The sequence below is a fragment of the Capricornis sumatraensis genome, chromosome 11 (assembly GCF_032405125.1).
Source record: "Capricornis sumatraensis isolate serow.1 chromosome 11, serow.2, whole genome shotgun sequence".
Lineage (NCBI taxonomy): Eukaryota > Metazoa > Chordata > Mammalia > Artiodactyla > Bovidae > Capricornis > Capricornis sumatraensis.
The window spans coordinates 100,638,647-100,657,947 of NC_091079.1; the positions used below are offsets into that span (position 1 = coordinate 100,638,647).

Genomic DNA, 19,301 nt, shown 5'->3' on the forward strand with positions numbered 1-19,301 from the left:
AGGATTCAGTATCAAATATTTATTCAAAAAAATCCAGTTTGGATTTGTTCCCTTGGACTTGATCTATAGTAATCTTTTAAGAAGTTTTGAAGATGAAGGCAATAAAAGACATTCTCCCTTCTGATAATTATCCATGCTAAGTCATTACTGATTGCTGTTACCAGCATAATGCATGATACAATTTAAAGAAACATCTGATGATCTGAAAGTACATCAAAAGAACAATCATATTCTAAAAACAGAAAGCTTTTTATGCACCTTTATGACTGCTCCATTGGAATGCTTAATGTTTCTACGGATAGTTTTGGATAAACAAAAGTCATAAGCAGACAGTTTATCAGTGAGAAAATGGAACCTTTGGAAAAAATGCTAACATCACTACTAATGACGATGTAATAACCATTTCTCAGCTATCCAAATGGTAATGGTTTTAATTGTAGTTGGTGCTAAAAGAGATGAAAGAACAGTACCTTCTAGAGTTGACAGCATCTCGGTTACTTGCGAGCTGGAGGGATGTGTGTGCTGGACAGCCTCTCCTTGCCTCCAGAGCCAGGCCCCACCATCTGCTGCGCTGCTCGGAGCCCAGGGAGGCTGACCTTAACCGAGCACCTGTGGTTCCTGCCTCTGGCTTCCAGGCAGCCTCAACCCAGGGCAGACACCAGTAGGAGATCAGCAGGCAGGGATTCACAGGGATTGTCTCTCTCCTAAGAGACCACAGCTCTCAGTGAGTGGCCCTTTTCCAGAGCTGCAAGTCTTGCTAGCTTTAGGTAGCAGCTCCTCTTCCTGGCTACTTTCAGGTAAAGGATGGCAGTGACCTCTCACCGTTCAGCTCCTGGTTTCCTCTGTCTCGGCCACACTCACAAACTGTCGGTGTGTTAAATCCTGTCCAGTCACCCCTTCTGAGTTTGCCATCCATCTCCTGCCAGACCCTAACACACACAACACATCCTTGCATCCACTCTGGACCTAACCCAGTAAAGACGCTTGTCATCCCAATCAACCCCTCCCCATTCCCTTCTACAGCAACTGTCGGTTGCTCTTGTAGCCGATTTTCCATTTCAGAACTGCCTCTCCTCATCCATCAGGGCACAGTTTGGATAAGGCTGACCTTAGAACTTTTGTTGGAAATATGGGAGCAAAGAGCCTTCTCTTCACTGAGGCAGCCAGCTATAAAAACAAAACAAAAAAACCACCCAGACAAACCTGGAACTCCTGGGACGCTTGCTAGGGTATAAACCAGGCAAGCGGAGAGAGTGCAAGCCATGCAGAGGCAGGCCCGCGGGCCCCCTGTGAGCCCTGGACCCCGCCACGCCTGATGCTGGCACCCTGTGAGCCCTGGACCCCGCCATGCCTGAAGCTCCCCCTGGACCCCGCTGGCCCTCTGTGAGCCCTGGATCCAGCCGCGCCTGACGCTGGGCCTCTGTGAGCCCTGGGCCCCGCCGCGCCTGACGCTCCCCTGGACCCCGCTGGCCCCCTGTGAGCCCTGGACCCCGCCACGCCTGACGCTCCCCTGGACCCCGCCGCGCCTGACGCTGGCCCCCTGTGAGCCCTGGACCCCGCCGCGCCTGACGCTGGGCCTCTGTGAGCCCTGGACCCCGCCGCGCCTGGCGCTCCCCTGGACCCCGCCGTTATCGGAAGCGCTAGTCCCCTTTTCTGTGCTCAAGCTGAGCTGAGCTTTCTGTCACTTGCAACTGAAAGATCCCAGACTAACAGGACTGCTCCTGAAGCAAACGCGTGTGACTGGAGAGAGTGGAGAGCAGAGGGTGAGAGGCTGTGGCTCCCGACACACTGCCGTCCAGACCTGCAGTGCTGTTCTCAGCAAGCAGCCTCACACGTCAGGCCACGAGACACCACCTGTGGCTGCTGTCCATTCTGATCCTGGCGCCACCACCACCTGCACTGGCCCTCTAGTCCTCTGCAATCTGCAAGAGATGGGACAATACCACAGCAAACGACGCACTTGGTGTTGGAGTTGGTGGCTGGGACCCACGCACGAAATGAGGCGAGCAAAGGACAATGGTGGAAAACAGCCAAATGCCCTGTTCAAGCACCTTCTCAGATGACAGCCCCGTTGGCAGGAAAGCTGTTATTGCAACAATCATTATTCCAATTTACCGCCTATTAGAATGTGAGTCACTGGGAGGTCAGACTGTCCCCAAAGCACACTGTTCCTGAGCACTCATGGTCAAGTTCAAGGAGCAGCGATCAGGTGTAAGGACAATGGCAAAGGCTCAACGCTTTGAAACCAAGAGGATGGTTAACTCCCAGGAGACTGCTGCAGAGTGAGTTTCCCTGCCTTCTTCAACACATCACAGCACTTGGGGAAAGAAGCCAGAGCAACAGTGTCGCCACGACCCCAGGCCCTTTCCAGGGCAGCTGCCCTCCCTGCACTCATGCCTACACGCCTGTCCCCTCCTGCCTAGCACTGTGCCTTGCACAAAACTGGCACTCAGAAATGATGACGTTGAGCGCCTGCTGGCTTAAGAGTGCAAGTAAAAGATGGTACTGAGAAGAACGCGCACAGAGTTGCTGCTTAAGACGTCTTCGCCGTTATCACCATCATTGTATGGGTATGTGCAGTCAGCCGCTCAGTCGTGTCTGACTCTGCAACCCTATGGACTGGAGCCCACCCAGCTCCTCTGTCCGTAGGATCTTACCGGCAAGATTACAATTGCTTTATTTGCAAAGTATCTGTGTTAACAGCTAGGTCCATCAAAACCCACGGAAATCCCTTTTGAAAGCAATGATTTCCTACTCCCTTACCTGCCAAGGAGACCGTCCTATCGCGCGTCTGAGTTATTTCCCCCGCCCTCCCCCTTCCCATGCACATATGAGAACCAACCTGTCCAGCCGCCTGCTCCCTCATTCATCCAGACAGCAGGCAATGAGTGACCATTTTGCCACACGCTGGACTGTCTGTGGGGAAACAAAGTTGCTAAAGACGCAGAGCTCCTGCATAACGCAGGCCCGCTGGAGCCGGACACGAAATCCCAGTGAGAGGCTCAGCCTGCGGAACGAGGCACCCGAGTTCAGGGGCTGCAGCATGTGCTGGGAAGGCCTGGGGAAGACGCCTGGGCGGGCGACGTTTCCTTACCTTTTCTGCGAGCCAGCCAACGTGCCTGATCTCCCGGCCCCCAGCAAGGCCCATCGGGCCCAGCTGCTCGCGGGCCTCGGCAATCACGTGGGTCAGCAGGTCACTGACGGTCGCGTGGATGGCGCTGAACCAGGCCTGGGCCGTGGCGGAGTCCTTGGCCCTCAGGACCACAGTGTGCTTAGCATCTGGAGAGTGGATTTCAAGCTGCCTAGAGGAGCAGAGAGAGAAGGGTTAGGAGGTTCCCTGGCAGATTTTGTCTCCTCAAGCCCTGAGCTACAAAGGTGAATTAATTTGTTTTTTCTATCATATATTTTACTTTTCATTTTTTTAGCTTTTTAATTAAGGGTTTTGTTTTTTTTTTTTTTTTTGCAGTGGGTCTTGTTTCTTTTCCCCTTTGGGCCTCTCCATGAAGCATGCAGAATCTTAGCTCCTTGACCAGGGATTGAACTGGCACTCCCTTCAGTGGGAGCACAGAGTCTTAACCACTGGACCGCAGGGAAGCCCCCAACTGAGATTTTAAAATTTATTTTTTAATCGAATAAGAGAGTCTTTAAACTCTAGAGTGCTTTACAATTTTCAAAAGTTTCACATAGGTGAGTTCATATCATCCTATGATAACCCTTCCCTCCCTCCTATCCCTACATTGCCTCTCCCCACTAAAGTGAACTAATTCTTCATTCTTACTTTAAGCTTCTTTTGAATGGCTTATCTTAATGGCCTCATCATCCATCCATCCATTCACTCACTCATTCATCCACAAACCCTGTGCCGAGGCATTGGTTGAGCTACTGAGGGCACAGCTATCTAGTCACCTGAACTAAGGGTGCCTGGCCTTCCTGTTATTCAGCTGTGCCTTATTAGCAGCATCATATTAAGACTTTCAAGCTGTGAGCTGATATTAACCTGCCTCACTTCTCCATCCCCAGAGGACTTTAACAATATGCTCGCGTCCTAGCAGGTGCTGGTGGGGTGTAGACTGGAACACCTATCCTCCCGCTTAATTCTGCTGCTCATCATTAATTGTGAATATTTTAGCATCAGAGACGGCCAAAGTTTTACACTCCTCAGGAATCCTGTCTGTGGCACGTTTCCCTACCTCTTCAGCTTTGTGCACTTGTAATGCAAGGCTTCCCAGTTGGCTCCGTGGTAACGAATTCGCCTGCTAAGAGGGCATGCAGGTTCGATCCCTGGATCAGGAAGAGCCCCTGGAGGAGGGCATGGCAACCCCCTCCAGTATCTTTGCCTGCAGAATCCCATGAACAGAGGAGCCTGGTGGGCTACAGTCCACGTGGTCTCAAAGAGACACAACTGAGCGACTGAACCTGCGAGCAACGAAGGAGAGAACTGGCCGGGGACGAGGTGACAGTGGGGAAAGAGACGCACTAAAATGTGTTTGTTGCTGTTTCATTTTGTTTGGTTTTTTAAACCTGCACTGGGAGGCTTTTGGGATTTTAGTTCCTGGACCAGTGATTGAACCTGAGCCCCCTGGTGGTGAAAGCTTGGAGTCCTAACTACTGGACCACCAGGAAATTCCCGAAGAGTTATAGTTAAAGTCAAACTTCAAAGTTTATGCAAGAACTCCAACGGGATCACCTGAGATTCAGCGTGAGATTTGCATACTGTAATTATATGGTAAAAGGCAGAAGTTCTTGACAGATGCTCTTGGTTTTTAAATTTTTTATTGTGAAGCACTTACAGATTTACACAGTATTGCAAAATCTGGACAAAGAAGTCCAGGACACCACCCACTGTGTTTACTCTGATAGTTCCACTCACCCACTCACTCACTCATTCCATTCACTCGGTTTACTCTGATAGTTCTATTTTATTTAGCTGTAATATATTATAATGTCAGGGGTTCCTAGATGTCTCAGTGGTAAAGAATCCACCTGCCAACAGGAGATGTGGGTTCGATTCCTGGGTGGGAAAGATCCTCTGGAGGAGGAAAGGGCAATCCACTCCAGTATTCTTGCCTGGGAAATCCCATGGAGCAGCCTGGCGGGCTACAGTCCATGGGGTCAAAAGAGTCAGACCCAACTTAGTGACTAAACGACAACAATACGGTATCAAAACCGGGGCCCTGGCACAATGGAAGTGCGTAGCTGGACCTGGTTACCACGTGTAGATCCCTGTAAACACCACTGCAAGCAAGGGACTGAACAGAACCACACCATCACCCTACGCGTTCCCTCCAGCCACGCCTGGTGGGGGGCGTTCACAAGTGCACTCGCATTCCCCTGAGCCGCCCCTAGGGGTCACAAGTGAGGCCCGCGTTCCCCCGAGCCACCCCTAGGGGTCACAAGTGAGGCCCACGTGCCCACCGGCCGCCCCTAGGGGTCACAAGTTCTGCACCTCCCACCACCCCAAATCCGACAAGCATTCCCCACATCTGTAATTTTATTGCAGAGAGAAAAATACACATTTTATTTACTCATTTATGTATTTATACAGGCAAATAAATCCCACTGATTAATTCGTATTTGCACCAGAAAGACATAGGGGCTGGGAATTTCAGAAGCGAATGAAATGATCGTGTCAGTTTCCTTTCATTCCTCAATAATAATGGTAACACTCGCTGAGCTTTCATTATGCATTGGGCAAAAACTTAAATCCTTTTATATTATTTTTCTGTAATTTTCCTAACAGCCCTCTGGTTGATATTATTAATCTCATATAATGGGCTTCCCTGGTGGCTCAGTTGGGAAAGAATCCCCCTGCAGCGCAGAAGTGAAAGTGAAAGTGAAGTCGGACGACCCCATGGGCAGTAGCCTGCACCAAGCTCCGCCGTCCATGGGATTTTCCAGGCAAGAGTACTGGAGTGGGTTGCCATTTCCTTCTCCAGGAAATCTTCCTGACCCAGGGATCAAACCCAGGTCTCCCGCATGGTAGGCAGACACTTTACCATCTGAGCCACCAGGGAAGTCTGACCCCAGTTCAATTCCTGGGTCGGGAAGATCCGCTGGAGAAGGGAAAGGCTGCCCACTCCAGTATTCTTGGGCTTCCCTTGTGGCTCAGCTGGTAAACAATCTGCCTACAATGTGGGAGACCTGGGTTCGATCCCTGGGTTGGGAATATCCCCTGGAGAAGGGAAAGGCTATCCACTCCAGTATTCTGGCCTGGAATAGTCCATGGGGTCACGAAGAGTCAGACACAACTGAACGACTTTCACTCTCACATCTTATATAATAGAATTAAAGGGGCTTACCAGGTGGCCCAGGAATAAAGAATCTGCCTGCTAATGCAGGAGATGCAAGAGATATGGGTTCGATCCCTGAGTCAGGAAGATCCCCTGGAAGAGGAAATAGCAAGCCACTCCAGTGGTCTTGCCTGGTGATACCTATGGACAGCAGAGCCTGGTGGGCTACAGTCGATAGGGTTCCAAAGAGCTGGACACGACAGAGCGACGGAAGAACAGCCACAAAGCTGGGTGGGACAGAGAGTGACCCAAGGCCAGAAAGCTGGTGACGTCAGGATTCAAGCCATGCCCATCAGGCTCAAAAGGCCATGCCCTTAAACACTGCATTACGATGTCTCTCCTTCAGACGGGATGGCGTCCAATAAAGGTGCATCTGTTGTGTTCCACAGCTGTCCCAAGGCATCACCACCAACGTGTGTGCGTGCTCAGCTTCGCAACTGTGTCCGACTCTCTGCGACCCCGAGGACTGTAGTCCACCAGGCTCCTCATCCTTGAGATTTGTCAGGCATGAATGCTAGAGTGGGACGCCATTTACTCCACCAGGGGGTCGTCACCAATAAATATGCCCAACAGTGTCCTCTTTAGCTCCTGAGTTTAAAGCAACAATTCTGCAGATCACCTGAAAACCAGAAGTCCCAATGTAACCTGGCCTCATTTACATTTGAAACCAGCCTTTTAGAGTGAGTAACCCTTTTTACTCATAAACTTTAATTACAGAAAAAGGAGGATTTAAAAAGTAAAATATCTCTAGGGGAGTTTTAGCAATAATTAGCATTTTTTTCTTTTCAGTAAGAAATCTTCAAGTCTCCTCACTAAAAATCCAACGGTTTCCTGTGATGAAACAGGGTGTTTTTTTTAATGACATTTGTCCTTACCAAGAAGAAAAATACTCTCGAGTCTCTCAGGCATTTTTCTGAGAAATGGTTGGTCAATCTATGGAGAGTTTTCATTCCTTCCCAGAGTTTTTGGAGAAGGAAATGGCAACCCACTCCAGTGTTCTTGCCTGGGAAATCCCATGGAGAGAGGAGCCTGGCGGGCTACAGTCCATGGAGTCGCCAGAGTTGGACACGACTGAGCGACTAAACCGCAACCACCGCCAAAGGTCTTACTCTTCAGTGAAGCTGACTAGCCAAGCACAAACTAGGGTTCTCTGAAAGCATCAATGAGAGCTCAACTGGCTTTTCAAATTATTCTATCAATATCCACTATTCTAGGAATTTAAAACACACAAATGTTTCTCTTAGAATATTTTCCTTTGAAGACCTGGATTTTTTATTTTTATTTTTTTAATGACAGCTTGGGAAGCAGTCACTCATCAGGAATCACACATATGTGCAAAAATGATGCCAGCAAAAAGAGAATATTTGTTTGTTGAGTTGCCAGCGTACCCAGAGGAGAGTTGGTTTATGAAAACAGAGGTACAGGCTAGTGAGGAGGAGGCCCATTTCTCCCAGATTTTGACAGCATTTATCCTTACTGTTAACTTTTAAGTCAGCTTTTAAAGTACAGCTTATAGATAGAAAAGTGCACAGATTATACTGTGTAGCTTAAATGTATTTTCACAAAGGGAACACATTCGAGTCAACCACCAGTCAGACCAACAAACAGAACATTCCAAGTGTCCCAGACACGCTCCCCTTCCCATTACGTCCCTTCAAATAACCCCTATGAGGATTTCTGTCGCCACAAATAACTTCGTCTCAGGCAAAGTGGATGAGGTTCTACTTGCTTTCATTCGCTGTTATTCTTGCCTGCACTGTCGGAGGATCTCGGAGAGGCCACGGTTAAACACCAAGCCCTGTGCCCTCTCGTGGTGGTTCCCAAAGTGTGACCACTGATCAGCAGAGCAGAATCTTCTGGGAGCGTGCTGGAGGTGTGGACTCTCCGTGCATCCCTGGGCCTCTGAATTAGGGACTCTGGGAGTGCGTTGGAGGTTGTGGACTCTCCGTGCATCCCTGGGCCCTCTGAATTAGGGACTCTGGGAGTGCGTTGGAGGTTGTGGACTCTCCGTGCATCCCTGGGCCCTCTGAATTAGGGACTCTGGGAGCGCGCTGGAGGTGTGGACTCTCCATGCATCCCTGGGCCTCTGAATTAGGGACTCTGGGAGGGAAGCCAGCAAGACTCCTGCACGTAGTGTCAGTCGCTAGACGTGTCTGACTCTCTGGGTCCCCGTGGAGGGTATCCTGCCAGGCTCCTCTGTCCACGGGATTCTCCAGGCAAGAACACAGGAGTGGGTTGTCATTTCCTTCTCTAAGGAATCTTCCTGACCCAGGGATCCAACCCAGGTCTCCTGCATTGCAGGCAGATTCTTTACCAAACAAGCCGCCACCTCCAGACAAATATGATGCAATTTAAGTTTGAGAAGGGTGCTCTATAGACTCACAAGGAAAAAGCCCTGATCTTGGTTGTTTGCCAGGGTTCCCAGTGGCTGAGTTGAACATGCTGAAAGGTGATCTGACCTCCCCCCAGTCAGTGCCAAAGGAGAAGCAGAGAGGATGTGGAATAGGGGGGCCTGACTTTTTACAGTCAAACACAGCAGCAGGAGCAGTTCAGCACTGAGAGTATTCTTCAGGAACCTGGGAGTAGTTTATTATTATTTTTAATCATCTAATTAAACACAGAGGTTTGGACCTCACCGCAGAACTATTAAGAATTTCTAGAGGTTGAGGCCTGGGTAAATGCTTTACATGGTCCACTGATTATATGGATTAAGGATCATGGCGGGGCTCTCCGAGCCCAAGCTCACACCTCCCAAGGAGCTGGCCTGGAGGGGATGGTCACCAGAAGGACAACGCATCACAGAGCTCCTGGGGGCGTATCAGCAACCCACTGCTCAGTTACACACTCCCCCAGAATTAGGTGGTTTGAGATGCCAAACTCTTGTTACCTCACAAAAGCTGCTTGAGTGTCTATGACATGGAAGCTGGACTCCCCAGAGAGCAAGAAGAGACCACAGCTGCTTTCATGGCCTAGTCTCCAAAGTCACACTGCGTCACCTCTGGTATGTTCTTTGTGCTGCAAGTGAGTCACTAAGACCCACGTACGCTCGTGAGGAAGAGCTAAGCTTCACTTGTTGAAGGGAATAGAATCAAAGACTTTGGGGACACATTAAACCACCACGGAGCAGCTCTGGATGAAGCAAAGTCCTGGAAGAGTCGATCCTGAGCGTAAAGGGTGAGTGTTTGGGACTGTGAGCCAGCAGACTAGAAAGAAAATGCTCACACACGTGAGTGAGGAGGAAGAAGACTTGTTGCTGACAAAGCTGCAGCTTCCAGCTCCAAAAAGGGACGGGCTGTGGATCGAGAGGGGGTCAGAGTCACCAGAGGGAGGAGAAGGAGCCTTTCGCTGACGGCACACGGGGGCTGTGCAGAGCCGCCAGGGCAATGGTGGACGAAGACCCGTCGGCTTGTCTGACGCAGAACAGGCGTCAATTGTTTGTGTAACAAACCCAGAAGAGTACAGTGATCTGCATTCCCCTCTCCATCAGCGCAACAAAACTCAAAGGGGAAAAAAGGAAGAAAAGCCCAAACATTTAATTTTAGTCCTATAAACTCTACACAAACAACAAGCATCTGGTAGCATGAAAGCCCCTAGGAGCTCCGAGGGACAACACAAGATTCTGGTCAAGGTCGTGGAGGGTCATGTGCTGGGTTAGCCGAAAAGTGCATTTGGGTTTTTCCTAAACATCTTATGGAAAAACTTCAATAACTTTCTGGCTAACCCAGTATATATATTTATTTCTTATTACATTACCTAGTACAGGTCTCAAACATACATCCCTTTGACTTAATTTTTCACTTAAACTCATTTTGTCAAAATGTAAATGTACTCTGTGCAATGCCTGTCTTGGAGTAAAAGGAGAGACAGAGAAAGAAATTCCATTCCTGGGCTGGCCATGCAGTGGTTTTTTCAGCAGCTTTCTTTTTTAAAGAAACCATTTATAACAGTTTAAAAGCACGAGAATCAGGAGGTAGTTGTTAAGCATGCGGATGCGGGGGTTCAAGGCTGACTTTAAACTTGCTGGCTGTGAGCCATGCTCCATGATCTTCCTCAGCTTCAACGTTCTTATCTGTAAAACGGCTCAATCTTGCCTCTTAAAATTAACGAAAAGACGAAAGTGAGATGAAGCATGCAGGAGATGTCATAGTGAAAGCTAACCTCGATCAGTTCCAGTTTACATCCTAGTTTACAATGGAGAGTCTTCCCAGTTTGGGTACAAGCAAATGGTAGTGGTCCAACGAGGCAAGAAGGAGAATCCTCCAGGGTGGGCTCTGGCTCAGTTCCTTTTCAGAGCACCTGCGCTTGAAAAAGGCAAGGCTCGGAAGAAGCTAAACAGTTAAGCGAGGGCTATTTCCAGCATCTTGGAATGGAAAAGATAACTTTGGGAGAGATGCATGGGTTTCTTGAGAGACCCTGGAAGGTCTGGGGCAAACCTGACTCTGCGTTCTCCCTTCCATCTACGTATTTGTTCCACCTAAAAGGATTTTGTGAGGTTCATGTTCAGGGGCACAGGTTCATGTGAGCGACAAGTGTCTGTTGAAGTACCCTTGCTTTCCGAACTGCCTGAGCTAACCAGTGCCTCTGGGGGTGAAAAGAGAGTGGGCATGGTTTCATCTTCCTAAAGTATTTTTCTGACAACATACCCTCAAAGAACCATTCTGTAGGGTCATGTAACTCATTTTTTAAAAGGGCACTGTCAACTCCAATAATCCTTCATCCATTTGTAAAAGATAAAGATGGAAGGAGACAAAGATGAAAAAAGTAGAAAGAGGAGAGGGAGGAGGGGGGAGGGGCACGGGAAAGAAGAGGAACATGAAGACTTAAGGTGGAAAAATAACCAAGGGGTGTGTGAAAATGGCCCCAAGGTTGGGTGGCTGAGGTCATTAGAGGCCGAGAACCAAAAAGGCCTGCCACAGTGGAAGTGAGAGCGGTATCGTATCACTGATGTAAAACTGACCCATACAAATGCCTGTAAGCCCTGGAGAAGGAAACGGCAACCCTCTCCAGTATCCCTTCCTGCAGAATCCCACGGACAGAGGAACCTGGTGGGCCACAGTCCATGGGGTTGCCAAAGTGTCAGACATGACTTAGCTGCTAAAACAAATGCTTGTACACGTGGAGTCTGTGGCTGGAGCGGCTCACAGGGAAGTTCGGCTGGGAGGGAAACTGAGCGGCCAGACAAGGCAAGAGGGGGAATTTCCTTTATAATTTTCAAAACATAAAATATTTTATTTCCAAAAATAGTTCTCTGCTAGATTTTATATATGGAGAAACATGTAAACACACTGACACGCAGTGTTAGAAGAGCTACAGTAGTCCCCCAAAGTCAATTTCTATAACTGAAGCCGTATCTTTACTATATGGATGGTACCAAAGTATGTTTGCAAGCCACATAAAAACACAGCCACGTTACAAAAATTGTCTTATTCTGCCTGAATACAAATGCCAACAAGGAACCTGAGAACACAATCAATCTTTGCAGACCATTAGAACCAAAACAAATCAGCAAACCTACTCACTTAAGAAGAGAGACTTTCGGGGATGATGCTGTGTTTTCTGAATTTTGTTCCATGTGCATGTGGTGTGTAGTCACTGTATTTGAACAGGAGAAGAGGAGGAGAAAGAGGGGAGAAAAAGCAACAGGACTGGCCTGTTGGTTGAAGCAACCTTGTTCCAAAGCGCAGGCTCTGGCATTTATAACCTACGCTTCCTCACGGACATCTGCGGCTCCGTGGGCCCACCCTACACCCCCGCCTCTTCTGATGGCAGGCTTCACCCCCATGCTCAGTCTGCGTGATCTGAGGCATCAATGGGCTAGAGGTTGTAGGTGTGATGCCATTTGTCCAAGGAGATGCAGCCCCAGGGTTTCTTCAGGAGTCACTGTTGGGGTGATGCTTTTCTCTCAGCACGTGTACAGAGACAACAGTTACAATCATGGGTCTGCAGACGGCCATCTGGCCATCGAGAGGGGAGGGCTGCCGACAGACGAAGCCAACGCAGAGGAAAGCAGAGCTGAGAGATAAGACGCCTGATCCAGCCGCACCTGACGCTCAGTAGATCCCTGTATTTTCTCCCATGTTCCCCTTTCGTAGAAGCCAATTTGAGTTGGGTAATTTTCAAATACAACTAAAGGTCCTGATGCTTCAAGTTTCTTTATCCCTATAAAACAGGGATGATGACGATGACAATGAAAGTGATAATGATTATAATGAAGGTGACAGTAATAACCTTCACGGGATTACTAGCGAACCAAATGAGATAACTGGACTTCCCAGGCGGCGCCCTGGTAAAGAATCCTCCCGCCAGTGCAAGAGATGCATCAAATGAGATACCTGTGAACAGGCTCTGTGACTTGTAAATCCCGATGATGCTAGTCGTCATTTAAGCTTTTGGCATTTTAAGGCTACTGTTGGCTCAGTTACTAGGAAAAGAAACTCTTATTAGTGGATGCAATGTTTTCATACATCTGGACACATGGGCACCTATACACAAGTTAACTCTCTCTTAGCTACACTAGGAGTAAACAGACAGTCATGCCTATTAACACAGACAGTCCCAGTAAATCTCTTGGGTTACACAACAGATTTGGGAACATGCAGTGATTTCTTTACAGATGCACAAATATGCTGTGAGTATCTGAGTCTTCCAGACACACACAGGTGTGTCGGGCACTGAAGAGGCAAGTAGAACGCATGGCTCCCTGCCCCTAAGAGGCTCACCATGTGCAGAAGGCTGAATAACATCTCCTCCAGTCCATATCTACCCAGAAACTCAGAACGTGACTGATTCGAAAGAATCTGTGCCGAAGTAATGAAAGTAAGGATGATGGTGAGACCCTTATCTTATTAATCTACCCAATGGATGAGGATGGGTCTTGAATCCAATGAGAATGTCAGAGATGCCGAGAGACACAGAGAAGGCCTGGTAACAACGCAGGAATACACTGGAGAGATGCATCAAGTCCAAGGATTACTTGGGAGAGTTTCTCCCTCACAGCCGTGGAAGGGACCAACCCTGCCCATTCTCTGACTTCACACTCAGGCTTCCAGAACGGAAGCTTTGTTTTAAGCTTTCCGGTCTGGGCCCATTTTGTTACAGCTGTCCTAGAAAACTGATACAAAATGGAGCTGTCTTCCTGTGCAGAGTTGAACCGGGGCTGCGTTAATGTTTAAAATACACGGATGCTTAGAGTCAAGACAGACACTTCATGACGACGTCGTCTGAATCACTGCACCCACCAGGCCCGTAGCTGGAGCCGCCCACTCGAGCTTCCTGGTTAAGTGACAGAAGACGCCCCTTTTGTCATCCAAGTAGTCTGAGTGGCATATCTGTCACTTTCAACAGAAAGAGACCGCAGCCACTTCTCCTTCCTGTCTTCAGGGTGGTCTTCATAACACTTTTAAAGTTAATTTTTCCTGGGTTTCAATTACTATTTTTGTTTATGCTATTTACTTGCTACTTATTACTCATATTTACATATGGGGTTGGCCAAAAGGCTTGTGTGGTTTTTCAACAAGATCTGCTGAAAAGCCCTAAAGAACTTTCTGGCCAGCAAAATACATGCACGTCTTCTTGGGAACAACTAATATTTTGCAATTTTACTAACTGAAAATGAAATTATTATAGAGAAACTTTGAAAAAAATCAGTTTCTATCCTCTGCTTAGTTAAAACATGGTATTTTATCCTGGTTTTATTTTTGTATAACTCATTGCTTTATTACAAAGCAAACACCCATTTAACAAGAACAAGAACAAGAAACAACATTGCCAGCATCCCAGCTCACTCACGCAGCCTCTGGGTCACTATTTCCACCCTCCACACAGATATAACCACCACTCTGCTCTGATGACTAATGTGTCTGTAAGTCTCTCTCTCTCTTAGTTACATACATGAAATGCAAGGCTGACACACAAAATGAATAGATAATAAATAAATATATTAAATACATGATATATTATAAATAATATAATATAATAAATAAAACATAACTTGTAACCTGGCAACTAAGGTTTCAAGTGCCCTTTCCCCTCCAGTGTGAGGCTGGAGAAAACACAGATGAAGGTGTTTAGGAAGACGTGGCCTGTGGACTCGTAGCAACCACTGGGAATCAAGTAGAATTCAAGCCACATGGTAACTGTTTCACAAATCTGTGGTGGTTGATGAAAATCTTCCCAACAGACAAACCCATGGCCATGTTTACCAGTGGCCGCCTCTAGAGAGTGGAGCTGTGTGCACAGTTATGTGTGTGTGTGTGTGTGTGTGTGTGTGAGTTATATACACAGTTATGTGTGTGTGTGTGTGTGTGTGTGTACACTCAGTCCCTCAGTCATGTCTGGCCTCTAGAGAGTGGAGTTGTATACATAGTTATGTGTCTGTGTGTGTGAGTTATATACACAGTTATATGTGTGTGTGTGTTATATACATAGTTATATATGTGTGTGTGTGTGCACTCAGTCACTCAGTCGTGTCAGTGGCTGCCTCTAGAGAGTGGAGTTGTATACACAGTTATATGTGTGTGTGTGTGTGTGTACACTCAGTCCCTCAGTCATGTCTGGCCTCTAGAGAGTGAAGTTATATACATAGTTGTGTGTGTGTGTGTGTGTGTATGTGTGTGTGTGTTCGCACTCAGTCACTCAGTCGTGTCTGACTCTTTGTGACCCCATGGACTGTAGCCTGCAAGGCTCCTCTGTCCATGGGATTTTCCAGGCAAGAATACTGGAGGGGAGTTGCCATTTCCTCCTCCAGGGGATCTTCCCAAGCCAGGGATCAAACTCTCATCTGTGTCCAGGATTGGCAGGTGGATTCCCTACCACTGGGAAGTACTTGCATATATGTAAAATCTGCCTGCAGTGGGGAGACCCAGGTCTGATTCCTGGGCCGGGAAGATCCCCTGGAGAAGGGCATGGCTACCCACTCCAGTATTCTTGCCTGGTGAACGACAACAGTCAGACATGCCTGAGTGACCGACACACACACACGGGTGCTAAAGGCACGCGTAGGCTGCACTCAGGACTGAGTCAACCCTGCTTCCATTTCAGGGCACGCTGGTATTAAAGAATCTCCTTGGCAACATAATCTTACTCCTACCCACACGCAATTCTATAACCCAGAAAGAAAAAGAGAACCCTGCTGAAGGGAGGGGCATCCAGAGGCATGCTGGCTCACAGTAGGTCTACACTCAGTGAATGGACTGAGCGCTTAGTGAGGAAAAGCAATCTAGACAACTTCTTGGGAGCAGATGAGCCCAACATCTCTGGAGCTGGGGGGACGGGGCGCAGGGAGGAGCAGCCAGCCAGGCCACGGATGGGGCTATTTTCAGAAGGCTGGGCCTTCCTAAGGGCGGTCTTGTTCCCCAGCTGAACTGACCACCGCTTGATGAATTGTGTTTATCTATAGTTCAGCGATAAATTTCTCCTTTAATTCCCTGCTGAATAGAAATATTTAGGGCAGTGCCACAGCTGTGTTTTTTCTCACACTCCACCACGGTTATGTAAATACTGCCTATGGAACCATTTCTGATAGAGGCCCACACCAGCCCCGAGGAATCAGGCGTTGTCGAGACGTCTGCCAAGGCGCGCCATTTCCATGCAGCTTGGCGTGGCCTGTGAGTGATATCACAGCTTCTCAGAGATCACTTGGCAAACCTCACAATAAAAGAGTAATTTCCTTCCCCTCTCACTCTCTCAAAGCCAAACTCTCACGAAGCCAAACAATGTTTCCCAGCATCCTTTGCTTCCCCTGTTTAGAAACATGGGGATGGACACACAAAGCTTGAAGGCGCCTAACACAATACTCATAAATGAAACATAACTTTCTACCTGGCAACGAAGGTTTCAGGTCATCTCTCCCATCCAATGGGAAGTTGGAGAAAACAGACCAAGGGGGTCAGGAAGACATGGCCTGTGGATTTGCAGTGATCACTGGGAGTCGAGGGGAGCTCAGACCACATGTTTGTTTCCTGTTTCACAAAGCTGTGAAGCTGGTGGTTGATAAAAAGCTTCCCAAGAGACAAATCCACAGCATACCTTTAACAGCGGCTACTGCTAGATGGTGGAATTCTAATGTATTTTTATTTCTACTTTTCTGTTTTTATGCAATCTCTAAAAAATTTTTCGCAATGTAATCAGAAAAAATACTAGAAAAAAAGTTTAAGAAAATGAGGGCTTGCCTGCCTTTGGCCATAATGTTGTTAGTGAAATGATTCATCAGGAAAATCAGTCTTAAGTGAAAAAAAAGAAAGTGAAAGTTGTTCAGTCATGTCGGACTCTTTGCAACCCCATGGACTGTACAGTCCATGGACTTCTCCAGGCCAGAAGAGCCATGCCCTTCTCCACAGGATCTTCCCAACCCAGGGGTTGAACCCAGGTCTCCCAAATTGCAGGTGGGTTCTTTACCATATGAGCCACAGGGAAGCCCATGAGAAAAAGACAACACTAAAGAAAAGAAATCTGTTTTAAATCACTAAATCACATTAGTGTTGTCACGTGAAGAAGGCAACAGCATAGAAAAAACAGATTCGTTAATAAAATCCCCAAAGTGGTTGTAGCTAAAAGATTTTAAAAGAAAGAGATAAAATATGCTAGTAACAATATTCAAAATGGGGATGAGTATCTGTCCTGTGGGGAGGTAAACTCCACCCCCAAACAAGTATATTTTTCTCATTTTACCCTTACCACCCTCCTACGAGAGGAACGGTAGTCATGTGCATACATCATGGATAAGAGATGGCACCTTGGAGGGGCTAGTTTGTTTGGTCTCCCAAAAGGTGAAGCTAGAAGTGGAACCGAAGTCCACCTAAATGCAAAGCTTGTAGCTTAATCATTATGTTTGTAAAGCCTGGTCGGTTGCGTGAAAGAGAAGTGAACGTTTTTTACGCTGGTGATTGCTCAGTATCTTTTGAACTCCCTTCCTACCTATTCGGAAAGTTTTCCCACCTTAAGTTGAGCTTCCCCAAGGTAGAGGCCAGAACTCCAGTTCTCAGCCTCTGTTGCTGCTAGGGCACCGAGCCACTCACTCAGAACGGCAGTTCTGAAGCAAGCCATGTGAGAAGGCAGCTGCCTATGGGACCTACCCTTTGGACACACGGTGGTGGGGTTGCCCAGCTCTTACTAGCAGCAATGGTAGAGCCTGGCCAGTGCCGGGGTGTCACAGGTACAAGCCGAGGCAGCCACGTGGGCTGGGGGTGGCTGGCCAGCGGGGGCAACAAAGGCACTTTTTCTAGAACAGCTTTCATCATATGGTTGGTATTGAACTTCTTAGTCTGGCTACATGAACTCTATGAGAACACTGCTGTTGTTCAGTTGCTAAGTGGCGTCTCTGCGACCCCATGGGCTGCAGCACGCCAGGCTCCCTGTCCTTCACCGTCTCCTGGAGTTTACTCAAATGCACATCCATTGAGTCGGTGATGCCATCCAACCATCGCATCCTCTGTTGCTCCCTTCTCCTGCCCTCAATCTTTCCCAGCATCAGGGTCTTTTCCAATGAGTCGGCTCTTCACATCAGGTGGCCAAAATATTGGAGTTTCAGCTTCAGCATCAGTTCTTCCAGTGAATATTCAGGGTTGATTTCTTTCAGGATTGACTGACTTGATCTCCTTGCAGTACAACGGACTCTCAAGAGTCTTCTCCAACACCACAGTTCCAAAGCATCAATTCTTTGGCGCTCAGCTTTCTTTATGGTCCAGCTCTCACATCCATACATGACTAATGGAAAAACCATAGCCTTGAGATATGCGAACACCCTCTGGCCGGAGTAAATTCTACTGCTTAGAATGACACTGCCCAGCGAAGAACGCAGATGGAGGAATCTGGCTGCCATGAGGGAGCCCAGGAAGTCATCCAAGGGCGTGCCAAGTGTGAGCAGTCAGTGGGAAAGAAGCCGCAAGAAGGTGTTCTGCTGTTTCTTCTCAAAATCCCATTTCAAAAATAGGGCATGCCTGATACAGCATTCTGCTCAGCTCTGAGGGAACCTGACGCTATCTCTTGCGCTGGCTAGGTTTCAGTGTTTCAGTAATACAAACATTTACAAAATATGTGAAGAATTTCAGCACTTTGGCCTCTCCTAGGGAAACAATACCATTATCAAAGTTTTAGAAGAGGAGTTGGCTAATGTCATACTAGAGAAAACATTTTGCTTTTCTGCTCCACACTTCATCTGTACCTCACAAAATATTCTGTGGTCTGACCTTACTCAACTGGAGTTTGTTTTTTTTTTTTTTTAAGGTGTCTAAATACACAGGTGTTCTGCAGGTTAAATAAATATACATTTGTCTCTAGAATATTAGCACCATATATTGACAAAATAAACAACCCACTCCATGGTTCAATCCAGAGCACAGCATTTGAAGTCTAAGGACCAATTTTTGCTTCTTTTGAATTAGGGTAATTGGGCTAGGGTTGCCAAGTTTCACATATAACAATATAAGATGCCTGGTTAAATCTGAATTCCAGATAAATGATGAGTAATTTTTTAGTGTATGTCACGTGCAATATCCAGTGGTGGAAACAGTATGACACACATGGATTAGAAATGTATAGAAAATAAAACTGATGGGACTTCAGGGTGGGTCAGCTGTGCGCAGTGAGGAAGCGGGGAAGAGTGAGGAGGCTGCCCAGCTGTCTGGCTTGTACGACTGAACGGACGGCAGTGCCAACCAGCAAGACAATCAGAAACGAAGAAGGTGCAGATCTGACAAGGAAGGAAGCGACACGGAAGGAAAGTACTTGAGTGAGAAGTGCTTCGCTCATGGAAGTGAGCGGGCAGAGTCGCACACCGCTGTCTGCCACGGGCGGGGCGGTAGCGTCAGCGGCGCTCATGCTCACACTTCTAGAAATGTCCAGATAGCGTCTGACATGTAGCTCTGATGCGTACTTCCTTGTCCTACCCTACTGCCCATTGCTGGTCAGCTGGTCATTTCTTTCAAGATTCACGCTTTTGTCGCTTACGTCCCTCACCAGATTACAAATGCTTGAGGACGTGACCTAGAGCAGCATTCTCTTCAGTCCATCCCC

The 19,301-nt window shown here is 47.7% G+C and overlaps 1 protein-coding gene across 1 annotated transcript in view; it reads right to left on the reverse strand.

The window, feature by feature from the left end:
* Nucleotides 1–19,301, reverse strand: part of SNTB1 (syntrophin beta 1) — a 244,368-nt gene that overhangs the window by 84,066 nt on the left and 141,001 nt on the right. Inside the window, exon 3 of the mRNA XM_068983377.1 lies at nucleotides 3,095–3,302. Within this exon, the coding sequence (XP_068839478.1) occupies nucleotides 3,095–3,302 (208 nt within the window). The remainder of the gene's footprint in view (nucleotides 1–3,094; nucleotides 3,303–19,301) is intronic.